At 47.2% G+C, this 20,656-nt stretch overlaps 9 protein-coding genes across 10 annotated transcripts; 3 read left to right on the forward strand and 6 right to left on the reverse strand.

Annotated features, from left to right (window-relative positions):
* Positions 1-61: 61 nt before the first annotated feature.
* Positions 62-383, forward strand: TERG_11634 (uncharacterized protein; the record flags this gene model as incomplete). The annotated part of the gene is made up of 1 exon (XM_047750719.1): positions 62-383. Exon 1 carries the CDS (start codon positions 189-191, stop codon positions 381-383), a length of 195 nt encoding a protein of 64 aa, XP_047605238.1. The 5' UTR covers positions 62-188.
* Positions 384-413: 30 nt separating this feature from the next.
* Positions 414-2,085, reverse strand: TERG_00804 (uncharacterized protein; the record flags this gene model as incomplete). Its single annotated transcript, XM_047747657.1, has 3 exons — positions 414-1,559; positions 1,633-1,725; positions 1,797-2,085. The coding sequence occupies 3 exons, from the start codon at positions 2,083-2,085 to the stop codon at positions 1,228-1,230; spliced, it is 714 nt and encodes a 237-aa protein (XP_047603619.1). The 3' UTR covers positions 414-1,227.
* Positions 2,086-2,834: 749 nt separating this feature from the next.
* Positions 2,835-4,491, reverse strand: TERG_00805 (uncharacterized protein; the record flags this gene model as incomplete). Its single annotated transcript, XM_003238770.1, has 5 exons — positions 2,835-3,009; positions 3,078-3,244; positions 3,312-3,422; positions 3,489-3,800; positions 3,862-4,491. 5 exons carry the CDS (start codon positions 4,489-4,491, stop codon positions 2,835-2,837), a joined length of 1,395 nt encoding a protein of 464 aa, XP_003238818.1.
* A 732-nt stretch (positions 4,492-5,223) lies between these two features.
* On the reverse strand, positions 5,224-6,338 carry TERG_00806 (uncharacterized protein; the record flags this gene model as incomplete). Its single annotated transcript, XM_003238771.2, has 2 exons — positions 5,467-6,338; positions 5,224-5,412 (listed from the first exon to the last, which is right to left on the reverse strand). Exons 1-2 carry the CDS (start codon positions 5,809-5,811, stop codon positions 5,224-5,226), a joined length of 534 nt encoding a protein of 177 aa, XP_003238819.1. The 5' UTR covers positions 5,812-6,338.
* Positions 6,339-11,056: 4,718 nt separating this feature from the next.
* TERG_00807 (uncharacterized protein) lies at positions 11,057-11,557 on the forward strand (the record flags this gene model as incomplete). The annotated part of the gene is made up of 1 exon (XM_003238772.1): positions 11,057-11,557. The coding sequence occupies one exon, from the start codon at positions 11,057-11,059 to the stop codon at positions 11,555-11,557; it is 501 nt and encodes a 166-aa protein (XP_003238820.1).
* Positions 11,558-12,935: 1,378 nt separating this feature from the next.
* Positions 12,936-14,164, reverse strand: TERG_00808 (actin-like protein; the record flags this gene model as incomplete). Its single annotated transcript, XM_003238773.2, has 2 exons — positions 12,936-13,310; positions 13,397-14,164. The coding sequence occupies 2 exons, from the start codon at positions 14,162-14,164 to the stop codon at positions 12,936-12,938; spliced, it is 1,143 nt and encodes a 380-aa protein (XP_003238821.2).
* A 289-nt stretch (positions 14,165-14,453) lies between these two features.
* TERG_00809 lies at positions 14,454-15,743 on the reverse strand. Of its 2 annotated transcripts, XM_003238774.2 has the most exons (3): positions 15,177-15,743; positions 14,961-15,099; positions 14,454-14,899 (listed from the first exon to the last, which is right to left on the reverse strand). In XM_003238774.2, exons 1-3 carry the CDS (start codon positions 15,523-15,525, stop codon positions 14,767-14,769), a joined length of 621 nt encoding a protein of 206 aa, XP_003238822.1. In that variant the 5' UTR covers positions 15,526-15,743; the 3' UTR covers positions 14,454-14,766. The 2 variants fall into 2 exon arrangements, with proteins under 2 accessions (XP_003238822.1, XP_047605239.1); XM_047749178.1 differs by having other exon boundaries at positions 14,454-15,099.
* A 40-nt stretch (positions 15,744-15,783) lies between these two features.
* Positions 15,784-17,064, forward strand: TERG_00810 (mitochondrial 37S ribosome protein domain-containing protein; the record flags this gene model as incomplete). Its single annotated transcript, XM_003238775.2, has 2 exons — positions 15,784-16,422; positions 16,478-17,064. The coding sequence occupies exons 1-2, from the start codon at positions 15,942-15,944 to the stop codon at positions 17,062-17,064; spliced, it is 1,068 nt and encodes a 355-aa protein (XP_003238823.1). The 5' UTR covers positions 15,784-15,941.
* A 926-nt stretch (positions 17,065-17,990) lies between these two features.
* Positions 17,991-20,148, reverse strand: TERG_00811 (uncharacterized protein; the record flags this gene model as incomplete). Its single annotated transcript, XM_003238776.2, has 3 exons — positions 19,535-20,148; positions 19,348-19,453; positions 17,991-19,285 (listed from the first exon to the last, which is right to left on the reverse strand). Exons 1-3 carry the CDS (start codon positions 19,928-19,930, stop codon positions 17,991-17,993), a joined length of 1,797 nt encoding a protein of 598 aa, XP_003238824.1. The 5' UTR covers positions 19,931-20,148.
* Positions 20,149-20,656: the final 508 nt, after the last annotated feature.

Raw genomic sequence — 20,656 nt, forward strand, 5'->3', positions numbered from 1 at the left:
AGGACGACTCAACCTCCCTCTCAGGCCAATCCAATACCCGCACTCCCATCGACACTCACTCTGCAAACGATCCGCACCGTCCTGGCCAGGGATACCCCAACCGTCCCGTGCACTCCCCAGTGGACCCATCAGTCCCTCTCTTCCCATCAAGCGCATCAACGCACTCCGGACACTCACAAAGAACAAACATGCCCCCCGGATACCAACAGCCTGCCTTCCAGGACTCGGTATCTACACATTCCTCACCATACCGCCACAACCCTTCCCCCGCCCCAGGCGGGTATAATGCCTCTCCATACCCTCGCACAGGCTCAGCGAACCCCCACGCAGCCAGATCACAAAACAATGCTAGCCCATGGCAAAGGGGCGCCGGTTACGACTAAACGTTGCTTTTCCTAGTTTTTTCCTTTCATTTTTTTTTTTTTTCTCTTGTTCGTTACCATCCCACAGTTTACCAAGGCCTGGATTCTGTTTCATTTCCTCTTGCATTCCATTTCATTCACCCCTTTTACCATTCAGTGTACAAATATTTCACTTCTCCCCCTTTACTGCCCCACTGCACACAACAACGGCCGGCAAATTACTCATGGAAACTATGGACTGGATTCATGGAGTTTATCTTTTTTTTTTTTTTTTTTTTTTGTGCTCTTTTCTTCTCTTCTGGTCTGATACTACATAACCAAACCACAACCCCTTAGTTAGTCATCCTTCCCTTGTGTCTCTGCCTTCTATTAAATGGCCTTGCTATTTCCTTTGCGTTTTTCATTCCTCAAGTACTATGGGATATTACCTTGCCTGGTTCTGCTTTTTTCCCTAACCTCTTGCCCGTCTTCCTATCTGTTTCATATGGGTCTCACTCACACTCACATTGCTTTGCTCATTTCCTTGCTGTTTTACTCATCGTCTGTTCTTTTAACATCGGATAGAGAATGATAAAAGACTACTTGATGTCTGTACACATATGTTATAGACACAGATGTTAAATCTCGTCATATGTCTTTAGATGTAATCATTATACGTTTCTCAGGCATATATTTTGTCTTTTGACTGAAATCAGACCATCATGCCGCTTTAGTAATCTATGTTTTGGAATCATCATTGTGTAATCTTGACCATAACTCAGTTTAATACTTAAAACTCCAAGACACAATTCCTACTAAGACAAACGCTATAAACTACAATATACAAACAGGGAAAAATGCCAAGTCAATGAATAATATCATTCATTCACTTCGACTCGCCCATCCCCGGCGGGAACCCTCCTGGCTGCTGCTGCTGCTGCCCCATTCCAGGAGGCGGAGGAGGACTAGTGCTAGAACCAGGTGCTTGACCCGGGGCCTGGCTTGGGAAAGGTGGTAAGGGAGGCACACCGCCAGGCGCCCCTGGAGGCGGAAACTGGAAATTCGGCGGGAACCCACCTGGTGGAGGAGGTGGGAAAGGCAAACTACCAGGCGGCATATTCGGAAGGGGCATTGGAAGTGGGATTGGCTTGTCGTTGGGTCCCGGGGTGCCGGTTGGTGGGAAAGGGGGAGGGAAAGGCATACCGCGGCCCCCAGGGGCTGTTGAGAACAGTCAGTTAGTTTTCTAGCTGGTTGTGGTTGTGGTGTGTGGGCGTGGGCGGGGGATGCTTACGTGGTATCATTCCGCCTGGTGGTGGAGGTGCGCCTGGAGCTCCTTGCATGCCTGGTACGCCGAATGGTGGAGGAGGTAATGAGCCTGGCTGGCCTGCGGGGAGCGTAAGTAAGTCAGTATGTTCGTGCGCTGGTATAAGTTACTTAAGATGTGAGGATTCTTACCTGGGAATCCAAATGGGAGAGGAGGGTATCCCGCTTGTCCGGCTGCGTGCTGTAGCATAGGATTGGAACTTGCCTGGCCCTCTGCGGCGTATGATGAGGTGATGGAATCGATCACCGACTGAGCCTTTTCATGTCCGATTTCTAAACGCAGACAGTCAGTATCGATGGATTTGCAACATGGTATAATACCGTGTAGAGTATTCTTAGCACGAGGTGCCCTACCCTGGTAATATTGGACGACGTTCTTCAAATGGTTTTTGCCTGAGTTGTGAGCTTTTCGCACGCTCATTGAGTCGTGTGTGAGGTATACATCGCAATAATCGCCTGAGAATCAAGGTCACCACAAGTTAGCATACATTCATGCCACATATTCTCCCCCGTCTAGTCAATATATATATATATATGGTGTATACGGCTAGGGGTGGTTTGCGCAAAGAAGTTGACCTACAAAAGAGTGCATGGGACATTAGCTTTGGGGTTCAAGATACAAGAAGGGTCCAGGAGAACTTATATTTCGGCATGATGACGGCCAGACAGCTGCACTTCTCCTTGTCTATATTCCCCACGCGCAGCACTGTCACTCAGTATAGCGGAGGTAGCTCGCCTGTCGAGTTTCGAACCGCGGTTCCTTCGTCGTTCAATTGGTTTTGGGCTCAAATTTCGCGAGTCGCTACTTGGTTTGCGTGTGCGTCCCTGTCCTTAGGCAATAGCTGAATCTGTATCAAGCTATGGAATCATCAAGCGCATAATATTTCTGGCTCTCTTCGCAGCCAGGACTTCGTTATCATAAAATTGTTCGAGATATCCAGAACTTATTGCGGTCTTTGGATGCCCATTCGGGACTAGCGCATTAAAGCTTATTCATGTTTGCACTGTTTGTTTTTATTCGCTTAGTCATGTTTTCATTACGTGATGCATCCGAGATTCTAACAAAACCTACTCCAAAATCAATACTTCAACCACCACCTCTAGATCATTTATCTATCCCCAGCTGATTTCCCGTTTACAAGCAGATCCCGAAAAAAAAAAACACATTACTTAGGATGTTAAATCTCTTTGCACTTTCACTTGGATCTTATTATACCCAGGTTTTGTCTGCCCGTTAAAACAATCTCGGACGATTGTCACGTTTTCCTCTGTTGTCTCAAACAGTGAAAGATCAAATCGTCGGATAATGGTAGCCAGTCCGATGTAACACCAGGCGTAGGCCATACTGCTCGTTGAATTAGCAGAGATGTCATTATTAGGAGAAAATTAAAAATTCCAGTGAAGGGCTCATACTTTGGACCCAAACATCCTTGACTACCCTTCGAGAAAGGCACATAGCATTCATCCATCTGTGACCGCTTAGGTCCTTGCTGCATCCATCGCCCAGGAGAAAATAGTAACGGCTCTGGGAAGACAGACGGGTCTCTCAGTGTCAGATATATAGACATGCTAATCGGTGTCTATAGCATTGGTTATAACGTCAGCTTCAGAATCAATCGAGGGAAAGAATAAAAGATGGGACTATACCCCTGCTGGTATCTTCCAGTTACCGTACTCCAGGATCTTGTCTGGACTAATACGTGGAAGCCGAGAAGTGACAAGCGCAGTTATGCGAAGTCCTTCTTTTATAACTGCGGTCTATACCCCCTTATGTGAGAAGTTCTGTGTGCCACCAGGGACTTGACGGAATCTGCTTTGACTCACCAAGTATGGAATATTCTCAAGCATAGCTAACGAAGGGTCAGACCGCGCATCGGGAAGAGCGTACACGAGTTCTTCACGCAGTTTCTCATGTACTCTACGATTATTCAGTATATGATACAATATGATAGCCAGGGCCTGCGAAGGAGCATCCGTTCCAGCTACCATAAGGAACAAAGCGTCATCCGTTAATCTTTTAAGGGTTCGTTCCGCGACTGGGTGCTTTTCGTTATGCATGAGCTCGGAGAAAATACATGATTCTTTGATCCCGTGTCGGTTCGTCTCATAAACGTGCTTTACACGCTGTTTTACTGCCTAAAGCAACTGTTAGCAAAGTCCAGGCTAAAGAAATATTTGATATTGCAGCAGGTCGTACGCTTTCCATAAATTCTATATGCCGGGTTGTTGGTACCACAAGTGAGGTTATCCGAACAGGGAGAGCGCGAAAAACGCGAATTAGAATGGGGAAATGCCTGGTGAGGAGGAACTTTCCAAACGCTCCAGTAACTCCATCTTTCCACTTGTCGTCCAGAACCTTCTTTTGAAGCACGTTAAAACAGTTCGACTTTCCAAATGCATACTGGGAAACAATATCTACTGCAAGAGATACGAAACATTGATGTAGTTCCAAAGGCTCGTCATCCTTCAATGCGTTCCTTATATGCCTGCAAAGCAAATTGACTTTCTCTTGAATGACTGGCTCGAGGGTTCGAATAGCCGGTTTGGACAGATACGGACTGAGCATCCCCCTTCTCAATCGATGGTGGTTGTATCCAGCCGTTGAGAACAGCGAGTTCGGAACCCCCGCAGACAGGAACCAAATATACTTATCCCGTTTCATAGTCGGTCCGGTGTAAATAGTGTTGTAGTAAATGGGGTCTTTAACGTGAAGCTCATAGGGGTTGATTCGGACAATTGGCCCGTACTTTTCGTGCATTCTATCAATCTCCCACATGAACTTGCCACCACGGATCACATCGAAGTACATTTCATACCATCGGGTCATGGCGGCCAGCTTGGGTCCTGGGAACTGAGATAGGGGAGAAAAATAAAGGCGGTATGTAACCAGGCATATTCCGTAAATACCTGAAAAAGTGAGGAGAACAAGGAAATAGTTAAGTGTTGTCATATGAACCAACTCAAAGCAACTGGAATCCATCCTGAGTGTTTTGTCGTCTGATAGATTAGTCGAAAGGTAAGAACAATTGGGGATTGACATTAATCAGATTCAAAAAGTTACTGCAGGGTACTTATTCAAGATGTACTAACTGAATCGAAAATTTCAGTTAAAGTAGTCCGCAGCCATGCAGACTACCTAGCAGCCACGTACCCAATCGTCGCCTATTTCTGTACAGCACGATAGAGGGTAGTGGGACTTTGACTCGCCGAAATATTGACTGAGTAAGGCGATGTGATGATGGCCAGGAGTGCAACTACTATACTAAGATAAGCGTAGTTCTTTGCGAAACAATTATGAACTCCATCTACGTGAGGATGACCGTGAAGATCAAGATACGGCGTAGTGATCAATGGTGCTCAGCTCCAAGTATAGAAAAGCTCTTCATCCACTGTATGTACTCCAAAGCTCTGTATTTGCTCCAGTAGCCATGAGACTTGCCACCGTACCCCGCTCCTCAACAGTTTAATATTAACAGACAAGACAGAATGGAAATTATCTTGACGAGTTGGTGCAATCGATATTAATATCAATAACAGTCATTATTTAGCAAGAGGCCTCCTAAAGCCTAGACATCAAAGCGTCAAATTTCTTATCAAACTCGTCCATTCCTGCCCTAAACAGGCTGAACCCTTCAGCCGAGCATTTCTTTTGGAGGGTGGACTCGAATCCTGTCTTCTCCTCGTTAACTCGGTCGGCCACACGTTTAGCAACAAGAGTACCACCGGGAACGGCCTTGATGAGGGGGACCTAAAAACCTTTAGCTAAAATCTACGGCAATAGGGCAGTTCAGAGAGAGCGTACTTTGGTAGAAGTAGCATCAATAGCAGTTGTCAGGCCAATGATCAGTCGTTCAATATGAGGTCTTCCGTCAAGCTCGTCTTGCTTAGATAAAGGAGCCATGCCCTCAAATCTAGCCCGCCCCTTTTTGGCCATGTCACAGACGTCATAAATATCGTTGGTAACGGACATGAGCTCAGTAATACCTCCTGGCGACTGGGCAATCCTCTGTGAAAGACCTTCGATAGAAGCGCTGATAGGGTCGAGGTCGCCGATAGCCTCAGGGACAGAAGAGAAAGTAGAAGGGAGGGCAACGACCTGGGCTGCAAGGGCGGCAGCCGCCAATGTGAAGTATTTTGCGAACAACATAGTGTTGAGAGTGAGCTATTGACGTAGCACTTTGTTGGAACGAATTATCAATGACTGAGAAATGTAAGGGACAAACGTAAAAATCATGCTGATTACAGAGGGTATATGGGTGGATTTATAGGCATGACTGACGCTAGAAGCGCCAAACAAGGGGACGAGCTACTCTGGCCCAAGCAATCAAGAGGAGGCTTGATTCTTGCCACTTCACTTGCCAGTTGGTATTAGGGTATTCATTTTGGGCTGGCTGGCTGGAAATTTCGTAGATCCTCATAACACTTGACTCCTGCAGGAGCTATAACTCAGAGAATGCGCACCAGTGTTGCCTCGAAGATTTGAAGGAGACAACTAAATGGCCTTTCCTCAGAGATGGCGCCCTGATAGACATGTGTTCCTCTCGAGCATGGCTTGCAGATTAGTTGGCTGTTAAACCGACTATTTGCATGACAAGAAGTTTACTTCTTGCTGTGAAGGTCACGATGTGGTAAGATTTAACTAGCTGGCTCGCCGTGGATGAAATCCCTGGCACAGGGTTGGCGGGACGGGACCCATCTTAAAGCCGCGCGCTAACCGGATGCGGCCAAGTCAGCACATCACTTGAAAATCAACACTCGAACTTCATCTTCCCAATTTTGGGTCTTCCAGTGGTTGGCTGGGCGTCTGCTTTTGCGTCTACAGGAGGAGATTATATGGCCCATATCGAGTTCGTGTATGGAATGCAAATGCAAAGGATAAGAATAGTTTCGTGGTCCCGTTACCAAGTCCCTCCCACACCTTCCCTGGACTGTCTGTCCCAATAGCAGGCGTGCATCCAAGCTGACGGAGAACGATAACCAGACCTGCGGATATGGTAGGGGTTGGACAGTTTACTGAGCAAACAGAAGACACATAGGAGAGCGGTACAAATTGTCCAGGAAATTCCAATACCCTCTGGTATACTTCGTATTCCGTACGAAGTATGAAATCTTTCCGGTAATTTGGCCTCCTCCTGAACCCGACTGGAATTACACCCTGTGGTATTTTTGCAGAATATTACGAAGTACTCCGTACTATGTGAAATATTTCGGCCTATAATTAAAGATGATCATATATGGGACATCAAGGGACTTTCGGAGTACATCGTCAACTACAGTTACTTCGAGAACATAGTCAATATTCGTACCTGTCCTTTGACTCCACGTCAGATGCAAAGATAGAAAAATAGTACTCCGTAAAGCACAGTCTCCAAGAAACGCAACAGCCGAGTTTGACTTTGAACTCGCGGCACTGTAAATCTATAATGACTAATGACAACTGTGTTTATGAAGAAACAGAATGTAGACTGGTTATTTTCCCCAGATCTTATAATGACCGCATAGCGATACCCTTTACTAATCCGGCGAGTGGGGGTTAGCAGTTGCGAGGGCGGCGGTTCTCGCGCCATGTGGCATAAAAGTTGCTCTAAAGTACCTAAAATTCACTGTAATCGCTATTCATCCGCCTTGTTGTAAACCTGACTCAAACTGTATCTCTTTCAGTTATATAAATTGGAAGCATAGATAGAGCATTATACGGAGTACCTAGATGGCTATAGATTATTCTTCTCCTTGGCTCCTAGTTTTGTTGGACTTCACACCTAGGCATTGATGGATATATAATCACAAAAAGGAGTTTAAGCCTTGGATGCAACTAGTTATGCCAAAAACATACGTTTTACACCAGACTCATAATCCGGATGACGCAACAAACAGCAGCATTGACACTATACTGAACTACGAGGTAATCGACGGACTAGAGACCACAGGCAAAAGACCCGGGATCTGCAGAGTAAGACTAATGTCTACTCCGTAGCAATGAATGTAGATTAGACAAGATACTCAGCAGACTAGGCATATATTCGGCTTATGCACCTCACTGGCAATAGCCGGAGGCGAGTGACCGGATAAAGTGCACGGCCACTACACTGTGCTGGAAGTTTTGCACACCATAGAGCCTCTTAAGGTTAAATCGTCAGCATTGGATATGGGCCCGATGAAAGATGCATGTTGGGCCGGCCGCGACGGAAATGGGCATGGGCCAAAAAGCTCGTTGTATTGCATGTCGTTATGCATAAGGCCATATAGAATGGTGCCCTGTGCCTCGAAGGCATCTCTCCGTGGGGTAACGTAACCCCCACGTGCGTACTTGCACGTTTTGAGTTGGGAGGATGTTTTTTCGTAGGCCTCTTTTAAATACCGATTTCACTAGCACTAGCTATTGAAGTTTAGTCCTTTCGTATACGGAGATCCAACGCGTTGTAAGAGATGGGCAAGTACCCCAAATTTCAGGGAACGCGAGGGTCTATAGTGGTCCCAGCCCTATCAATTGTTAACCAAGTGTGAACATAATGGCCTCCATCATGCAACTGTGTATGATTCATCGTAGTTAAAATAAGGTTGGCTTGGCCGATTATATTTCAGAGCTCAGCTCCCTCTTTTCGCACGATGTTGAAGAGGATATCAGACCAGTATCAAAGCTAGCTAAGACGGTATGAATCGGAAGGTTGACACTTCTTTTATGCGCAAGGAAGCGGTCCACTACCTTATTAAGGCTTGATAGGCTCTTTTCGGATAGTTTGATTAACACGGGACACCTTTGGGAGAGGGGGCTGCTTGACGAGGGAATCGAAGGATGTAGACCAAAGTTAGTTTTCGTGGGTATTATGTTTTGAATCATATTCCTAGCTCATTAGATCTTGCGGCGCGATGATTGAAGCAAGCGAATACGTATTATTTAAATCGTGAGTGTCCAAATCTCGTCTCATCATGTTGCAATAATGATACAAGTACTCCGTACGCCTATAAATTCGTCGTTTCTCTTCGGCTTTGCTTCATAAATGCCACGCTAACCCTCTCTAGGTTAGTATACCACGTGATCCATTAACAGCCCTGGAGACTCAAAATTATCGTGACAAAAAAATGACAAACCGTTTGTTTCAACACGGCGTTTGATGCGAGTAAGAAACTAGGGAAAGCTCCCCAGCTGTCGTGTCACCAGTTGTGGTTGCAAGGGCCCCTCAATGCTGAAGGGTTCCCCTTGTCGCATCACTCGCCAAACCTGGGGCTGGAGAAGAGACACTCGGGAGGGATGTCGGTTTCAAGCCGAACCCCAGGCCTTCCCCGCTGAAGCAGACGATGATGAAGAAGCATCATCATCCTCGCTGTCCGTGAGAGTGCATCTTGTGAGCATTCTTTCTTTTCTCTCAAGCCGCGTAATTAGCTGGCGCTGGCATTTCTCGGTTCGGAAGTTGACGAATTAATTCTCAACGTATGCTTTTCGTGATCCTACATGACCATTCAGCAGGTACGCGAAGTAGACTTCCAGCTCTGAACCATGGACTGACGATCAGCTAGGGGAGGTCTGATTATTCTCTCACCGTAGCATATACTTATATTAGTGTTGCAGTCAAGGTGATCAAGCCTCTTACTCCGTCTAGTGTCTATTAATGAAACAACGCAACATCACGGGCGGCGATGGGCTAAGTATACTATACTATAACCTCATATACTGAGCATGAAGTATATACATGGGTCAATTTACAGAATCAACGCACCTACGGATGATTTTTGGGATGTAGAAGCACGTATGTGAAAAGAGGTCAGCTGCATATATGGAAGTTATTCTTGACCGCGAAAATTAAGATTTCTTTGGGTCGGATTCGGAGCATTTTGTGTGGCTCTTCGGGTGATGGGATTTTTCCACTCTGCAGCCAGTCAGAAAAAAATGTGACAAGAAAACCTTTCTTGACAATGCAAGAGGGCGGGTATTCGAAAATAATAATCCAGAAAAAGGAATGGCTTCGAATATGTGCAAGTTGTTGGAAGTTTCTGGTAGCCACCGTGGAGCAGCGATTCGAAGACACTGGATGCGGTGGAGTCACAAGGAGGCGCTGTCCTGGTCACCCAGCTGTATCAGGTGATGGAGAAAAATACACCCCCTAAAGGAGCCAGAGCCCTAGCCTGATCAAGCGACTCCAAGCCTTTTGGGCTTTCTTGAAGAAGGCAAGAAAAGCACTGTTGGGACGGGTCTGTCCGCAAAGGTTACGCTTGTTGTCTACCGGCATACTCGGAGGCAAGAGCTGTGAGCTGGCTCGGCGGTATTAGCGCCTAGGTGCTGCAGCCCACTCACCAAAGGCCTTTCAGCCAGCTTGGGCCATGGCCCTATATGCGTGTACGGAGCCGTGGAGGAAAAGACAGCAATGATTCCCGCTTGCTGCTTTACGCTGGACACTCGCCCCGCAGGTGACCCCCTTGCAATGCTCGTCGCTGCGCCGCGAGTGGCCGAACTAGTGTCAGGTTGGCGATGGCCAAATCCACTCACGATCGCCAGAAAGCGCCTCTGACGAAAGGAATCTTGCTGCCCAGGGCCGGAATGTTGGGGGAATGCAAAATGCAACAGCAGCTCTCAATCTGTGCACGCACTCTGAATCGTGGGAGTAACAAGACTTTTCAAATGAAGCCTCACTTCCACCTGTGGCTACAGGGCCTGGTAATTCGCGAGTACAGGGATCAAGTTGTCAATTACATGCGATGAAGGAACGTCAGGCATTCGATCCATGAATAATAATGGTCTCCATTTCTCCAACCGAAGTGCTTGCAAGCTAGCCGCAGGAGCAGGAGCAGCCCGAAGGGTCCAGGCCCTCCCCTCCCATGCCAGGAAATGGGAGAGGAAAAGAAAAAAGAATATACGGAAAAAAAGACGTGACTGACAGGGGCCTTGTTCACTCCTTTCCTGGACTTACTCCGGAGCAATTTCAGGAACATAGTTGCGGATACAGATACATAAGTTGCTGGAACCGCTCCATCCCATTCCATCCGGGTCCTCGCCTGAGAGTTACCATCGTCATTCCCCAACCAACGACCGTCATCAAAACAACTTTCTTGTTTGCCGTTGTGACGCAGCACAACAAACTTTACCTCCTTTCTGGCCGTTCTTTCCTCGCAATTCGAGTCTCAACATCCTTGCCTTCAGAAACCCAAATGGCTTACTTATAATCCACAGGCTGCTGCACACCTTGGTGGCGGGTAATTGCACAATTATTGTCGAACTCAACACCTTTTTGTTGTTGTTTTTTTGGCAATTAATTTTGTGCTTTATATTTCTATAAAAAAACCGCTTTCCCCTTTATTTCTCTCGCTTGCCTGCACGTATAACAGGAAGCTGTTCCTGCTGGATTCTACACAATCGTGCTCAACCAATTTCACCCAACAAGCCTTTCCAAGGTTTCACAATGCCGGCATATCGGATGCTTGATCTCAATCCCTTATCAGCCCAAGAAAATACCATGTACTCTGGACGCGGGGGAGCAGGGAATTTTCACCCCCTCAAAAACAGCGCCATACTGCCCTCGAGCTCGATATCAAGCACTGGCACGCTCTCCTCCCGTCTAGGCTTTAATGCACGACAATTGCTCCCAGGTGGTCGCGGAGGACTTGGCAACTTCCACAGCTCATCGGAGTACGCGATCTTTAGCTTCGATGAGGAGCTTGAACAGCAATTAAAGCGCGAGAAGGACGTCGCTCCCGTCTTCCATATCGGCCGAGGAGGCGCTGGCAACATGGCAGCCGCCGCCGTCCCAGACGCTCCTATCATGAACCTCTCCAAGAAGCGGTGTGGCACAGGAAGCGTGGGAAGCTCGTCAGATGGCAGCTCGTCTAGCGGAAAAGTCAAAGATTGGCCGCGAAGGAATTTAGATTCATGGCGCGGAGCCTTGAAAGGGATGCCATCGTGATCAATGTGACCCGGGGACGGCTTCTGCCTACGTATCCCCGCTACCGCCGGCTGTCGTTCCCGCCCTTGGCGACCAAACGCCAGTCAAGAGCGATGTCGACATGGGCTTCTCCAGCTTCTCCTCTTTCTTGCATTTCCTTCGATCATATGCATCCCCACCGATTTGCTATCGTTGTATATCATAGCGCCATCTGAGCCTTTTTTTTTTTTTTTCCCTTCTCTCTCTTTCCTCACTCTCTACTTTCCTTTACAATTATATTAACGACCGATACGACATTCACGATTTACCCTGCCTTGTCTTGAGGAGAGGGGAACAAAACAAAAACAACAGCTGCTTATTGGGTTGAAAGCATTTTTCAATTGCCTCGCAATATCCAGCAACTGGCTTTCCTCTTTTTACTTCTCTCGCTCCAGGGACGCAAGCGTTTCCTTTTTATCATTTACTTACAACCTCCTCCGCCAATGACGATATACAAATTATCTGGCCGATGAACCAACTCTTGCAATATTCCGATGTTTTTGACATGCTCCAACAACCAATGCGTCCCCCCAGACGAATCAACTCACACAACCCATTGCTGTACACCTGATTCATGTCATACATTGCGCCTCTTGGGTGAGCAGCGAGTTATAACTATTCACTTCCTGATGGTATGACCTGGGCCGAGCATGTTTCATCGAGCCACTTGGGAAAGATTAAAAAGCGTTCATTGCTATTTTAGAATACATATATTCGCTCTCCGACCGACCGACTGCCATGTCCGGTGGGATACTATGGGAAAGATCAATTAATTAGACTTGATGTTCTTTCTAGACATTTTGAAATCAATCCCAAGTTGTAAAGCGCTGGTATAAAGCTAATCCAGGTCATTATTTGCCGTAGGGGTCTCTAAACCAATAATGTCTCTGCTGGGATGTGTACATATAAGTATGTATGTGTGTATGCGTGATTTCATTCCCATACTCTCGCTGTCTTACCATCGGAGCCACAGTCTTACACAGATCGACCAGACGGATTCATAATGCAAAATAATAATAAAAAAAAAGAAGAAGAACAGACAATAGCCATCTATGGTTAGTAAAAAAGGTATAGGTATCTTTAAGAAAGGAATAGAAGCAACATATAACACACTGGAAATGCAGTTATTACCAGGCCTAAACGAGCTGCGACAGTAGAGAGGGAGCGTGTACGTGCGAGGATGAATTGACGCAGGGATATCATTAAATTGAGAAAACTGCTCCAAACACATTCCTAGGATTCACGAAAACAGCGGCAAGATCAACATGTCAAGTGAATTTCGTATGGATTATATCTGGGTTTTCATGCCAGTCATCAATGCTGACCCACATCTGCCGGATAAAAGAATGAGTATCAGCCATTACGTAGTGGCATATGGTGTGCTGGCAAGGGAGGAAAGGCGACATAGCATGGGACATACCTTTCTGAACGTGCTTAGGCCAGCCAAAATACTCCCGCCAATCCAGGTACTGTACTTTCTCTCAGGGGGTGCAAAGATCTTAATCCTCATGTCTTTGACTGCTAACCGCTGCACCTCGTGAAGGAGACGGTCGCCAAATCCTTTACATAGTGTAGATCCGCCAGACAGTACTATGTTGGCGAATAGGGACTTTCGAAGGTCCATGTCTGTCCTGTTTATGGCATCTACGACGATCTGGTGCACACCAGGATACTCGAGACCAATTATCTCGGGGTCGAAGAGGATTTCAGGAGCTCGGAATCGTTCAACACCGATCTTTACGTGAGCCGGTCGGTCAGCCATTAAGTCCTATAACCACACGACGGCGACAACAACGAAACAATGTAAAGGAGATGAATTACCTTCAGCTTATGCCCGTCTGGCAGAACATATTCCGCCATCTTTGAGTCCGCCTTTCCGCCATTCGTTGACCATTCCTTTTCTTCTTTGCGGGGGTCCATGGCTACATATCCGGTCTTTTCTTTAATCATGCGCACCACCTCCTTTTCGGCACTTGTATGAAAGACATATCCGCTCTTTCGCAAAAGCAACTGTAGATATTCGGTTACATCACGGCCAGCAACGTCTATCCTTCGTATACTGCTCGGCATGGCGAATCCTTCATACACGGGGACCGCATGAGACACTCCATCTCCCGAATCGAGCACAATTCCCGTTGTTCGTCCCGAAGCGTATAGTGACAGCACTGCCTGGATTGACGTATATAGGGCGGGGATGTTGAACTGCTCAAAAAGAATCTGTGCAGCAGTATCTCGGTTTGTTCGAGGGTTTAATGGCGGCTCCGTCAAAAGCACTGGGTGCTCTTCACTTAACGTCTTCAATTCCCCTTCGTACACCCATTGCCATATTTTTTCCATGTCATCCCAATCAGTGACAATGCCGTGTTCGAGGGGGTATCTGATCTTCAGCAGTCCGCGTAGCTCTTGTGCTCTCTGCCCGATAAACACGTCTCCTTCTAGAGCTCCGGCAAGTACTCGGGGGTGTTTTGGCCGGCCGACGAACGATGGGAAGTAGCATTTAGGGAGGTCTTCGCCTGCAAATCCGGCGCGAATCGTACCACTACCATTGTCTAACACTATCGGGGCATTGTGCAGAGCCGTGTCTGCCATGGTAGAGGAGGGAGGAAGGGAGACGGCCGCTCGCGATTATTTATTGTTGTCCGCAGCTAGGTTTCGAGTTCGCGTCTGGTTTAAGATATCGGTCACCTCGGGGAACAAAAAGAACTGCTGGTATTGTACTATCACGTCTAGAAAGATGCAAGCAATATAGAATACCGGGACGAGGGACTATATTCAACAGGTGTTGGTGGTCAAGTGTCAGAAATTAAGTCAAACTGCTGGAGTCGTAAACATTTCGTTTTTCTGGCACCAGGGGGAGCTCGACCTTAGGGCTTTTCTTGGCTTCGGCGCCCCCCAGCTGGATGCGGCTTTCCGGGGTCCTTGCTCTAACTGCAGGTTACACTGTTGACATGATGAAAGGCGGCTTTAGAGAGATCGAGCCTGTTGTTTACATGTGTGTATATACATGGGATACGAGAAAATGCGGTAGTGATGGATGAATCCGGAGTATATAATGCAAAAAGGATCAGGATGCCAGCTGATTCAGGGGCATCAAAATCCGACTCAATAATATAAAATATTCTTCCACGGGCAGTTTTTGGAGATAACTAGCCCGTCCAAATCAATCAAGGGAGAATTCCAACTGTTCACTCTTAATCGAGGAATCCAAGCTCATCTTCCATCACCCAAGCTAACCCCTTAGAATCTGTGCCTTCACGCTTGGGAGGCCATGAATGGATCTTTTCGCGGAGCTTCTCTGCTTCATGGAGAGCACCAGCAAGTCTCCTATGTACAATGTTAGAGCTTCTATTTCAAGGCCGATTTTTTTCTCAAGGGAAATCCATACCCAAGCTTCCCGTGAACTACATAATTTGCGGAAGCTAACTCCGTTGCAAGCTCTGCCTGATGGTTGTGCATCAATGCTGGATTTGGCACCACCATGAGAGGCAGACCAAGCCTCAGCACCTCCAATATAGTCCCAGACCCTACAGTAGTCAGGAAACAAATCAGTCTTTACATATTCGGACAGCTAATAATCTGTGTTACAGTTGGTCTAGTTTACCTGCATGGCTGATGACAAGGCCCTCGGCTGTATTGGTGCTTGGATTTGCTTTGGCAGCGCACATCTCATCCTTGAGGCCGTTTATATTGAAGTCGAAGCCGGTCAGGGTCAGCCCATAATTATGAAGTACTTCATTTTCATTGTCCTTGACGAAAGAGCGGAATAGTTCGTCTCCATGCCGGCCGTACTGGATGGTTAGATTGGTGTAATTGTTTACCTTGAGAGCAGCCAGAAAATCCAGATGAAGGATCTCTCGAATCATGGCATTAAAAGATGCCGTAGCACCTACTGTGACAAAACATGTCTTCTTTGGCCGGCTCCCTGGCTGCTCTTCTCTCCCCTGTGCCATGTTGGTATTCAATCAATATAAGCCGTTCATGCAGGTATTTCTCAGCAGGCTAGGTAGAAGAGCGAGGATGGCATCTTCCACCGCGGACCAAAAGACTTTCAGGGAAGAGCATCCAACCTGCTTCTCTATATAACCCTTCACCTCAAAGCTGCCCTCTGTCTTCTTGTCATCACCGTCATCATCGTCATTCATCATCACCATCGTCGCCGCCTTCAACTTCCGCAAGGCTTACATAACCGGTGTATCGGAATCCGGAGAAATAGTTTTTCCGAATATCAAACTTTCCTGTCGCAAGCAAAAAATGTTGAACTTTGAAGATGCGAACAAAGTGAACAGAGAGAGAGAGAGCGCAGAAGAGCCAACATCCTGCACAACCGCCTAATTTCCTTCGTGTACGTGTCCAATTGCTGCTGGAAATGGCTCCAGTGGCGAGATCTTTCAGCCGATTAGCATTGTCGTGCCCCAGACAAGCTGCCTCGAGACGCACTACGTTCCTACAGACGCACCAGCCATGCTCGACATTTAACCAACAGAGACAACAGCCATTCTCTGCTGCTTCTATACAGCTAGCTCCGGGGAGTGAAACTCAAGAATCCGGCAGTGCAGCACTTGATACCGCGATCCCACCTGACCTGCAACGGGAAATCAAACAAGAAATCCGCAGTAGCATCAGGGAACTGCGAAAGCAAGTACGAGATGTTGTCCCTATGCCACCGAGGTATAGAACTGGCTTTTGGAGTGAGGGTGAGAAGGACGACCTCATGACGCAGGTAGAGGACGGTGATGATGTATTTGGCGAGGATGATATGACATCTATGGCGCATGCAGAGCTCGAGGAACACCGTGAGCTCAGAGAATATGCGCGTATCGCAGCCTGGGATATGCCTTCACTGAGCGGTATGATATATGATGTTCTTGAAAATCCATACATAACGAAACTAACAAACTTCAGCTCTTGCAAAACCCTTCACACTCCCGCCACAAACTCATATTCTCCGTTTCCGACAAACTACCTACCTGGGTGAAACGCATCCCGCGGAAACAAAAGTAGTCGTTGAACTATGCTCCAAAGACCTTACACCGAAATACCTCACCGAAGAGCAAAGAATTACCCTTCTAAAACTTGTTGGACCACGCTACAACCCTGACTCAGACATAATCCATATGTCTTGCGAGAAATTCCCTACCCGTGCCCAGAATAAGCGATATCTCGGCGACCTAGTTAACACACTTATTAAGGAGGCCAAGGAAGGCGACTCATTCGCTGATATCCCATTGACATTCCCCCATCACAAACCCAAGAAGAGATACATATTCCCAGAAGCATGGAAAGTGAGTGAGAAAAATCAGAAGCAGATAGAGGAAGCAAGGAATCAGATTGAGGATATAATGGCCAAAAAGGGTATTGTGGATGGGAACGAAGTTATTGCGCAGGCCGCGAAGACGATTCCTGCCCTAGGCTCGATGGGCCAGCTTGCCGCACAGACAGTTACGGTGAAAAAAGGGCCAAAAGCTCGTGGGCCGAAGGGGAGAAATTGAAGCTTGATTGCATGTGATAAATTAAAATTTTTATCATGCTGTTTGGCGACCGGTAAGGAGTTCCATTTCCCCCACAGGCTGCTTGATGAACTTGGTATATACGCTTCTTCTACGTGTATTGTATTTTATATCAACATGTATTACACCACTATTTTTTTATTCTTTTTTAATAGACAGGTCATTCATATAACTCCTTGGGACCTGGTAGGTACTGGTTTTTGTATTGGTACAAGATGGGGTTGCCCCCTACACTCTTTGAAGCAAATAAGCCGTAAAAAGAAAAGAACCGAAGGGGAAACAAACAGCAAGCCAAGGATGAGAAAACAAAGTCCCAAAGCTACCTGACAAACAGAGAGCATGGAGGGATTCGTCAATGCCACTGCTCTTATATCTTGAGGTGAAGTGTCAGTCAAGGGATGAAGGGGGAAAGGAAGGAAAGTAGAAAAGCAAGCAAACAACCCAATTTTACAGCAAACTAATTCAAACTGTAGCAGAATTCCATCTTCCAGCGTGAAGGGTATACTCCTTATTTCGCTTATCCAGCACAGTTTCCTATTGCCGTTTGATGCGAGTCCATATTCCTTAGACCAATAAGGAAAAAGGCTGTAGAGTAACTTTGATGCTGGAGAGGGTAATCATATATAATCCAATGTACGAACGTTGTTCAGTACACGAATTATACTATCAGAAAGGTAGATTAAGCCAATTTCTGTATGAAGGCATAAATAAAAAGAAGGGAAGCAAGGGGGAAAACATAAAGCAGAATCAACTGGGCAAAGGCATGGGGTTTGAAGGAAAAGGAAAAAGAAGAAATGGAAAGGGGATGGGAAAGTGCTGAAGGCCAAATGCATTGCCAACGACCTTTTGAGATGCCATGTGTTTGCTGCCGTCGAATATATGGAACAAATGTATAGGATGAGATGGCCTTAGATGTGTTTGGCAGTAAGGGTAACTGGGTTGTTTAGCCCAAGATCAAACAAATCACAGTTAATTCCTCTGCTGGTCTGAGTCGATTGGGTGGAGTTTGGAGATCCACGGCTCCCGTATCTGTGATTGCCATTTCCACGAAATTCGAAGTTATCAGGGAAACGGTTGGCAGTCAGGCCAGAACGGGGGGAGCAAGGGGAAGAAGCATAACTGCCAGACTGGGGATGAGAGGAAAAGCAAGGCGAGATTGCCCTTGATGCGGGGACTTTGAAGTCCAGGTTAGTTATAGTAGTGTTTATGGGGGCGATGTTTGTTGGCCGCAAGTGCTTTTCCTCATCAGTGCCATCGTTGCCATCGATAGATGGTCTGCGTTGGTAGAGTCGACGAGAGCGCTGGGGTTTTTTCTTGATCTGAGTTCCCTGGCCGTTCGGCTGCTGGTTAACAGGAGGAGCCCCTGCAACGGGCAAGAAGGGAGTAAGGGGTAACAAGTTCCAGTTATCCCCTTCATTCCCGGTTATGGTCCAAAGAGATGTTGACCCTGGAAGTGGCAGAGAGCCTGGAGCATAACTGTGAGAAAGCATCAGGTTGTTGTTGTTGTTGTTGTTGTTGTTGTGAGATACAGCATTCTGTCCTTGTCCGTTGTTTGAGCTGGTGGCTGGCGCAGTTGGTGGTAGTCCTGGGCCAGTGGGAAATGGCTGGTCCATAAGGTCAATTTTGACATGAGACTGATTGCCATTACCAGAGAAGTTTCCAAGCGAAGGTTTAATCCTGTCCTGTACCGTGTGGTCGGGCGTAGGTGTTTTCCGGAAGTCATCGATGGAAATAAGATCACATCGATTGGTAAATTTCGGGCCCTCAAGCGGCGGGTTGTTTGCTGACATGTTCACGTTCAAACCTACTGGGGCAGATAAGCCCATAGGAGGCCCATGAGTAGTGCCGGGTATGTTGTTATACATGGTTGGGTGACCATGAGGCAGGGTAGAAAGGTTAAGCTGTTGTGGGGGTGTAGGGGTAGCTCTGGGCCTTTCCGCCTGGGCCTCTGTAGTCATAACCCGGTGACAATTAGCGTCGCGTCTATCGGCTGGGTTTGCAGCAGTGACTGGGAGGTGATGATGGCTATGGTGATGGTTTTCAGCACGCCAGTTGCGTCCGTTTCCTTCATGGCGATTTCGTCCAGCAGCGCCCCCGAGCCCCTTGACTCCATGTTTCTCACGGTACCAGCGAGGGATATCTCTGAGCCCAAGCTTATCAAGCGTGGGTTTATCCGTAGGCATTTCGTGTTTGAAAATGCATCCTGTGTTAACATGTCAGAATTTTCTGGTATCTTATATGCATCTCCCACCAAACTGGACATACCCTGCTGCTGATAGTCACACTCTCCATGACGAAGCCAGAACGAGCAGTATTCCTTTTTGGCAGAATTCCCATTTTGACCACCTTTGCCGTGGCGATGACCGGAGCTCTGGGTGATTTGATTTCAGGTTAGCCAGACAGGGTATGCAATGGAGTATCATCTACTGTAGGAATGTAGAAACCAACATACATGCTTTGTAGAGGTTTGAGCACCACCTGTGGTAACGAGAGTCCAGTCTGGATTCTGGCCCGCAGATGCATCTGCCGTGGGGTTTTGGGGTGCGGTCGCCAGCTGGCCAAAGTCCTCGAGCCCGCGTGCGGCTGCTGCGACCACCTGGCGGCCAGAATTGTTTGTCTTTTCTCCCACGGACTTGGGTGTGTGCTGGATAGCACTGTCGATAAGGTAGAATTGTCCACGAGACTTGACTGTTCCAAGGCTGGTCATACCCTGGGTGTCGCTGTGGTTCAGAGTGCGAGGAACGCCTCTGATAGAGACATAATGGGGCAGTTCATCAACGGCAACCAGGGCCGTAAGGGTGCCATCTTCACGAGACAGGAAGTGTAGAGGTCGAAGAGGCATTGCCATGATAGACTGGGCAATATATGATATTCCTGCAAAGTAGGAGCCAATTTGAAATGTATGTGAGTGAGTCGTGATAGACTACCAAATTTGGTCAGATATAGAGAGTAACGTAAGAAGAGGCAGCGCTAGAGGGCGGGAGAAGAAGGAAATGGATATCTAGCCCAAGCAGCTGGTAATAAGGGCGAATATCAGAGAAAAAAAAAAAGGCACCAGAGGGATGAAGAAGGAGAAGAAGGAGAAGAGTATATGTGCTGGTGTGTGCGCGTGGATATGTGTGTGAGTGTGATTGTGTGTTGTGTGCGAAAGGACAAAAGCCCAAGCGAAAAGGGAGGCTGGGAGGAAGAAGAGAGAGGAGGGAGCCTGATAGTGCCAAAAGGGGTAAAGCGGCTCTCCTGGCTGTGTTGTTGGATGAGAGAGAGGTAAAAAAAGAAGAGCAAGTGAAGGACTTTGCATCAGAATGCCATTCACTAGAAGGCCTTTCTTCCCTTCTTCTTCTTCTTCTTCTTTTGTGGAGAACAGACGGTATATAGATCAACAGTGGAGCTAGATAAAGGCTTCTTCTTCGCGCTGAGAGAGGCAGCAAAGGAGTAAGATAGAAAGCAACATACAAGGGAAGGCCAGGACAGTTTTAAGAAAGGCTTGTGTGTGCGAGAGAGAGAGAAGAGACAGATCTAATCTACTGGCGATAGCGATATCGGTGTTTGCCAGGAGATCTTTGTTTCTTAGCTC

The sequence above is a fragment of the Trichophyton rubrum genome (assembly GCF_000151425.1).
Source record: "Trichophyton rubrum CBS 118892 genomic scaffold supercont2.1, whole genome shotgun sequence".
Classification (NCBI taxonomy): Eukaryota; Fungi; Ascomycota; class Eurotiomycetes; order Onygenales; family Arthrodermataceae; genus Trichophyton; species Trichophyton rubrum.